General features: G+C 42.7%; 1 protein-coding gene and 1 pseudogene across 1 annotated transcript; both read right to left on the minus strand.

Annotated features, from left to right (window-relative positions):
• Positions 1-203: 203 nt before the first annotated feature.
• On the minus strand, positions 204-5,328 carry LOC122065289 (annotated as a pseudogene).
• A 501-nt stretch (positions 5,329-5,829) lies between these two features.
• On the minus strand, positions 5,830-7,470 carry LOC122065290. Its single transcript, XM_042629083.1, has one exon. It carries the CDS (start codon positions 7,468-7,470, stop codon positions 5,830-5,832), a length of 1,641 nt encoding a protein of 546 aa, XP_042485017.1.
• Between the last annotated feature and the right edge of the window lie 875 nt (positions 7,471-8,345).

Raw genomic sequence — 8,345 nt, forward strand, 5'->3', positions numbered from 1 at the left:
ACATAGCCCCATTAATTTTGGGAATTAAGACTAATAAGTTGTTGTTCATACCCAGTGGCATTGATCTAGAAGTAAAGAAATCACGCACAGTTCTTTCAAAATCTCCAGTTATAATATTCCAACAGCAACGGAAGAAATAATCAGGATAGCCATCTGGACCTGGCAAACTGTCAGGGTCCAAATCCCACATAGCACGGTTTATCTCATTCAGACTTGGAATCGCATCCAAGGATAGAAGATCCACTAATTTGAAAAAGATTGTTATCTTTCATTAAAGAAACAAAAGCATTGCAAGGCTTTTACGCTTCTCAGATCCTTCAAATAAAATTGGCTTTTGCCCAGTCAAAAGCTCGGGAAGGACAATGCCAAAGCTATAAATGTCACTCTTATCAATTAGTTGACATGTATGAAAGCATTCTGGGTCCAAGTAACCTAAGGTTCCTTGAACTAATGTTGTGGCTTGAGTTTGATCCAAAGGAGCCAGTCTTGAAGCTACAAAATCAGATACTTTAGCCATGTAATCATCACCTAGAAGTATATTGGAAGACCTGACATCCCTATAGAAGATGGGTATTGAATGTGCAGAGTGCAAATACCCTAGTGCTCCAGCTGTTTCAGCAGCAATTCTTAAACGGTTTCCCCATGAAATAGACACCACTTCATGCTCATTTTGGATATGTTGAAAGAGGGTTCCTTTAGAAATGAACTCCTACGCCAACAATGGAACTTCTGTTTCTAAACAACAACCCAAGAGCTTAACCACATTCCTATGGTTGATTTGAGAAAGGATATCAACCTCATTGATAAACTGTATAATTTGGCCTTTATCCATTATTTTGGATTTCTTAATTGCCACTACCTTGCCATTTGATAAGATTCCTGTAAAAACTGTACCAAACCCTCCTTGGCCAAGTATCTGACTCTCATCAAAGTTGTTGGTTGCCTTCTCAAGCTGTTCTATGGTAAAAATCCCAGCAATCTCTGTGACACCCTTATGCGAAGCAATTTGTTGTTGTAATAGCAAACCACCATTTTGTTGAAAATTTTTTTCTCTTTGTTTGATGATTCTTCTCCATTGGATTCCCCTGTATGAAAAATAAGAACAGACAAGTACAAATATCAAACCTATGCCAACACCTGCATAAAGACCAACATTAGACATTTAATTTATTTTTTAATCTCAAAATTATATCAATTATTGAAAATTTTGGCTAAATATATACATGGCTTATGATTGCTTTTTTTCTTTTGGTAAAAGACTTATGATTGTAGCTTAATATAAAGTAATAGGGCAGTCAATTGGTCAGATGTTATCCAGCGCCATATTCAGATTTGCAGCATAGTTAAACCGAATTCAAATTAGTGATATCCAACCAGAAAAATAACCAATCTGATTAGGATATATTTGATTAATAATTAGGTTTGATATGGTAAATAGCAAGTCAACCATTTATTGTCCAATGAGATTATCTTTGTGTTTAATATGAAGACATGTAAATTATATATGTAAAATTGTCTGAATTAGTTTTTAAGAGTCATTTTTTTTTTTTTGCTAAAAGGTCATTTTATTAAAAAAGAACAAAGCAAAACAAAGAGAAATACAAAAGGGCAGGCCGATCCCACAAAACCCACTTGCAACCTCCACCTTCGGCATGGCCATCAGCAAAGGGAACAAGCAAAGGGCTTAGCCAAATCGAAAGCGGTGCCTGTCCAACGCATCAGACGCTAACTCATCAACTACATGTCTCGGGAACTCCACTGAGAATTCTGAAGTACAAGATTTAGATGCTTTCCTAGCCAGAAAATCAGCGACAACATTAGCTTCACGAAAACAGTGAGTGATCTTCCATTGCACCAACTCCAAAAAGGAAATAACAGATCTCCATTTCTGCAGGGCAAACCATGGAATCTCCCTTCTCTGAACTGCTAAGACCACGGACGCTGAGTCTGACTCAATCCAAACACCCCTAGCATGATAGTGTCTAGCTAGCTGAATACCCTCCAAGACTGCCTCAAATTCAGCTTCATATATTTGTTTGACTCCCAAAAAAATGCTAAAAGAGTCGATTACCTTGCCTTTATCATCCCGTAAGACACCACCAGCACCTGCATTACCTGGGTTACCAAGCGAACTTCCATCCACATTGATCTTCATCCACGCCCTGGAAGGCTTACACCAGTGAACCTCAAGAGGTGAAGGGGAAGTTGGATTTCTAATACTTAAACCTATCTTCCTGCAGGTCATCAAGTCTGAAATCGAACGAACTTCTTCACTTGATCCGTCACAGCAAAGCTGAACCTCTTGCCTTATACTTTGAAAGACATACCGCCCTGCCCTTTCTTTATTTTCCTGCCTTCTTTTATTTCTTTCCCACCAAATATGGTTGATAGTAATGAGCAAACCCAACTTCCATGGCTTCTTTAGCTGAATCACTTGAGATTTCCTCTTCCACCACTGGAACAATGATTGAATGCTTGGATGATTTACCCACGCCACTCCAAAAAAATCTAAAAAACTCTTCCATATTGATATGGAGAATGAACAATGTAAAAAAATATGAACCATACTTTCTTCAGCCTTTCCACACAGGTTGCATCTGGATGGGAGATAAACACCTTTTTGGCAAACCAGGTCGTCTGTTGGGATTCTACCATGCACCACTCTCCATCCAAAAATGGAGTGTCTTGGAGGAAGATTCTTCTGCCAAATCAAAGAAGACCAGTTCACCTTCAAGGATTTCACTCTAACAGCCTCCCAAGCCGACCTTGAGGAGAAATACCCTGAAGGAACTAGCGACCACACCCTGAAATCCTCCATCTGCAAACTCGTAATGTCAATCTTTTTAATCTGTCCAAAAATTTCATTAAGCATAGGAGATACTACCTCAGGTAGCCGCCATTCTCCATTTATGATAAACTCCCCCGCCTTTGCTGACGTAGAGAGAGTATGGTCACTATCCAGCGAAAGAAGTTCCATAATGGATTTTGGACCCCACCATTTATCCTTCCAGAAATTTGCAAGCTGACCGTTCCCTATGATCCAGCGTTCCTTGTCATCCACAAAGGACCACATTTTCCTGAGACCTGCAAAAATAGTGGAGGTGTTGCAATTTTTGAAGGATCTTCCATCCTTCTTTAGGAATCGAGCTCTGAGGAAGGTTAACGCCGCTGTCTTCTCCGTTTTGATCCTCCAAATCAATTTGCACAGCATTGCTTTATTGGAATCTCGCAGTCTCCTAAGACCCAGCCCTCCCTCATCCTTGGGCTTACACATAGAGTCCCACTTCACTGTGACAGCCTTAACCGTATCTACATCACCTGTCCAAATAAAGTTTCGCATCCATTTCTCCATCATCGCCACAAGAGATGCAGGCCACCAATAAATAGAGAAACTATGAGTCAGCATCCCCGAAAGCACCGATTTAACCAATTCCACCCTACCTGCCATTGACAACAATTTCCCTTTCCAACCCGCCAGTCTCCCCTTAACCTTGTCCATAATCGGCAACAAAGTATCTTTTTTAATCCTTCCCTTGAAGATTTCCACACCTAGATACCTTGTAGGGAAGGTACACATGGGAATGCCTAAAGTTTCAGATATTCGATGCTTCCTGGAAGGTGATATTTTTCCCAAAAAGAGTTTGCTTTTTTCTAAGCTGATGCCTTGCCCAGAAAACTCTTGGTACTTTAGAAGAAATTCTTTAAGAGTCCTCACATACCTCATAGAAGCATTGGAGAAGATGAAAATGTCATCTGCAAATAGAATATGGGCAGGAGTTTTGACACCGCGAGGCCCATGAATTGGCTTCAATTGATTAATCTCGATCAGATGCTTTAAACCTCGCGATAGCACTTCCTCCGCAATAATAAAAAGCATGGGAGATATTGGGTCCCCTTGCCTCAGCCCTCTCTCCACACCAAAATATCCCTGTGGACCTCCATTAATCAAAATCGATATCTTGGAGGATATCAAAATTTGGTTCAGCCATGTTATCCACTTCTCTGTGAATCCAAAGCGACGTAGCACCTAAAACATAAAGGACCACGAAAGAGTATCATATGCTTTCTTGATGTCAATTTTTAATCCCAGACCTCCCCCTCTCATAGAAGCAAACATCAAATTGGCCAGTTCTGAGGCCACACTGATGTTGTCATGGATTAACTTTCCTTTTTGAAATGCCCCCTGCTCTTCAGATATCAGCCTAGGGAGCAAGTTAGCAAGCCTCATTGCCATTATTTTGGAAATAATTTTACAATAAAAATTCCCCATACACAGTGGCCGGAATTTATCGATAGAAGATGCTCCCTCCTCCTTAGGAATAAGTACCAAAAAATTGTTGTTCACACCATTGGCCAATTGACTAGTACTAAAGAAATACTTAACTGCATTGCACACCTCTAACTCGACAATATTCCAGCATCTTCTAAAGAAAGCTCCAGAAAATCCATCCGGACCAGGAGAGCTATCTGGGTCCAGGTCCCAAACAGCTCTTTTGATTTCTTCATTCCCTGGTAAGACATCAAGCACATAGTGATCACCTTGATGAAGAACCATAGGTATGGCATCAAGGAGCTCCACATGCTCCACTAAAGGCACAGCTTTGTAAAATTGCTCATATGACTGAACTGTATAATTCCCTATCTGGTCATTACCTTCCACCAAAGTCCCATCAGGAGTTTTGAGGCTTCTTATAGAGTTTCTGAGTTTCTCATTTTAACAGAAAAATGAAAAAACCTAGAATTGCGATCCCCTTGCTTCATCCATCTAACTTTGGCTTTTTCGGCCCAAAGTTTTTCATGGTTTTCCATTGCTTTTATTAGAGAGGTCTTCGCATCCGCTTCTAACCCAAACAAATGATCATCCATGCCATTTATTTCAATAGTCTGTTGCACCTGCGCTAGCTTATCCTTGGCTTCCTCAAGGGCTTTATTGAAATTCGGGAAAGCCTCTCTCCCCCAATTACGGAGCACACCCTTCAGCCTTTTGAGTTTCAGCATGAGAACAAATATCGGATTCCCTGAGACCCACTCTTCCCATGATGTGGCAACTACCTGCTCAAAATCTCCATGTTCCATCCAGAACTTATGGAACCTAAAGGGGCAATTAACGGGCCGTTGAGATAAAATTGAGGTGAACAATAATGGAGAATGATCCGAAGCAATTCTAGGGAGGACCCGTTGGCCACAATCCTGGAAAAAGTCAATCCATTCTTCATTACAAAAACATCTGTCCAGAACCGCCGAAACATTACCATGACGTCTATTGTTAGACCAGGTGAATTTCCTCCCCGATGATGGCACTTGAGCCATCCCACAAGCATCCACCATAGCACCAAACTCAGCAGCTGAACCCATACTAAAATTCCCTGGCCCCCTTTTTTCATGGGAGAACAAAGTCGCATTAAAATCCCCTATTGTAGCCCAAGGGAGAAGAGGCTGGGGGAGATCAGCCACAAGCTTCAACCACAGATCCCTTCTTCCTACTCTAAAGCTGCTGGCATGAATGAAAGAAATCTGAAACCATTTCGATTCCCACTTAATAATAATCGAAATGTGCTGCTCAGACTCAGAGACAACAGCTGGGGTGTTCAAATTTCTCTTCCATAAAATCCACAAATTAGAGGGTTTCCCTACTCTACAGTTGTAAATGAAAGAACTATTGAATCCCAATTTATTAAAAAATAAATTTGGAAAAGCACTTACCTCAATCATCGGCTCTGCTATACATAAAATGTCCGGAGCTCTATCCTTAATAAAATGTCGTAAGGCATTCCTGCCTGCCGCCTTCTTAATTCCTCTGATGTTCCAGAAGAAAACCTTCATGATCAGTTACTTGGAGGTAGAGTAGTGAGCAGCCTCATCATTCTGCTCTGTCTCAGAAACGTGCTTACCAAGTCTATCCGACCCTTCAACACGCTGCATGGTCATATCTATTTCTTCCACTTCCTTATGATGAATAACTACTCGGCCATCCACCAGGCACGATTGAGAAAGCTCAGTCAAATTATTCTCAGCCCCCTCCCAAACTTGGCCCCTGCCACTCTTTCCCCCTCTGCCACCCCTACCACCTGGTTTGTAATTAATTTTGCGCCGTGGTCGTAAAGCACGCACCATTTGAGAGTACTCCCTCTGTGTCTGAGATTCCCTGACCTGAATATCACCCTCCCTGTGATCGCTCTCCTCACCTGAGGCCTGCGATTCATTCTCAGTCGGGTTAGAAGACCGGGTCGACCCAAGGACATCCACGTCCAAAATATTATCCACTCTCTTCCCAACACCCATCGGATCCACCCCAGCCATAGCATTGTGAGGAATATTCTCAATTGGGAGATATTCTTCACCATTTAAGTCCACCACTAAATCTTTGCACTTAAGATAACCCTCCACGTTTGGCTCATTACAGATTTGGGAAGTATTCCCATTTGCTGCATCTACCATTCTGGCAGGAGACCGCATATACCTTTCCTTTTGGGAAGTATTGTCGTCCCTGCCAGCTTCCTGGCCGCCGCCGACCTTATGAGAAGGCTGCTCAACAGCAGTTTTCCCCTCCGTTTTACCTCTACATTGGTTTGCTTGATGTCCCAGTTTTTTGCACGAGAAGCATCGAACCATATTGTCTTCGTAGACGATTCGCTGATTGAACCAGAATATCGTCTCCTTTCCCGGTTGTCTTCGTTCCACTTGCACCTCCTCAACTCTACCGCCATTGAGCTCCATCTCAACTTGGACTCTTGCATAATTACCCATCGTTGCTTTTAATGTTTTATTGTCCAGGGCGACAGGCCTTCCTGCTACCTTTGTCATGGTCAATAGGATTCTCTCATGCCAATACTCCATGGGAAGCTCAGGGAATCGGATCCAAACGAGCTTAGTGTGAGAGTAATTATCATTAATATTGAATTCTGGGCGCCATCTCTGAAAGCGAACAATTTGTCCCCCTACTTTGATCGGTCCTCTCCTCCATATTGAGGCCATATCTCCCTCCTTCTCAAAACGAAATAGAATAAAGCCCTTCCCTAGGGGAGAAAGGTTCACGTTCCCCTTTAGCCTCCAACTCGCAACCACCTCGCGCCTTATATCATCCATAGATACAAACCTGAAGTTTACTTTGCCTATCAGCGCAAAGGAAAAAGTCTCCAGTTTCTCTTCATACGCTTCCTGTGGAATCACTACCCTCATCAGAGATCCAACACGAATCGGATTTGGGAGATCCTCCACATCAGGGAGAGTCTTCTTTGTCACCGTAGCATAAGATTTGCGGGCTTTCCGATCCACAGGCTGTCCATCTTCATTATTTCTCTCACCCTCCCTCTCCTCCCCTTGCTCCACCGCAGTACCATGCACCACATCAGGAGTGGACGGACACGCAGGGCGCAAAAAGTCCGTTATCAATCGTTGTTTGCCTCTGTCCAGCAGCCGGCCATCGTTTCTTTCCCCTGTCAGGCAGGTCGCTCGATCTTCGTCACCCATCACAAGCCCCAGACAGATCTCCGACAACCTCTCTTGCCTAACATGAGACTCTCATAGCTACTCCTGAGATATGTCGCTGGAAAGATTGCACAATGGAAAGCCTCCTTCGGACGCCGTGAGAACTTCGGATCTGCTCGGATCTTTAGCTCCTTTGTCCTCTTCTTCCTGTAAATGGATGATGAACAATTCCTTGAGAGGTGAAGCGTGAAACCAGTGTTTTCCAAATGAAGAACAACGAACAAGATCGGCGACCAAAGAAAACAGATCTGAGATCTGACACTAAAACAACATCGCCGATCTCCTGAGGGTGATCGGGTCTCTCCGCCGATGATCCTCACGATCGCCTGAGAACTTATGGAACTGCTATCGCCTCTCTCCGATTGATCGCCTCTGATCGCCTCTGAGAACTCAGCGCCCTCTGATCGCCTCTGATCGCCTCTGGAACCTGATCGCCTCTGATCCTCTTCTTTCTCTGAACCTCTTCTTTCTCTGATAACTTATGGAACTAAGATCGCCTCTGATCCTCTGATTCTCTCATGCCTCTGATCGTCTCTGATCGCCTCTGGAACTGCGATCGCCTCTCTCCTGAGGGTGATCGGGTCTCTCCGCCGATGATCCTCACGATCGCCTGAGAACTTATGGAACTGCGATCGCCTCTCTCCGCCTGATCGCCTCTGATCGCCTCTCCGTTTTTAAGAGTCATTTTAAAATGTAAGTAAAGTTATATTGTCGTTTATAATATCTTATATTTATTTTAATGTACATACAAATAGTTTTTCTAAGATTTCTTCTTTTTTTTTAATGAAAAAAGAACTTTATTAACTTTATGCTGAGAGGCCAAACGTTTACAAATTATATTATTTAGTTTCTTTTAA

Source organism: Macadamia integrifolia, unplaced genomic scaffold, assembly GCF_013358625.1.
Source record: "Macadamia integrifolia cultivar HAES 741 unplaced genomic scaffold, SCU_Mint_v3 scaffold1963, whole genome shotgun sequence".
NCBI classification, from domain to species: domain Eukaryota; kingdom Viridiplantae; phylum Streptophyta; class Magnoliopsida; order Proteales; family Proteaceae; genus Macadamia; species Macadamia integrifolia.

Excerpts from the sequence above, each read along its gene's own strand:
- LOC122065290 (XM_042629083.1), bottom strand. The coding sequence starts at position 7,470 with ATGGGTGACGAAGATCGAGCGACCTGCCTGACAGGGGAAAGAAACGAT.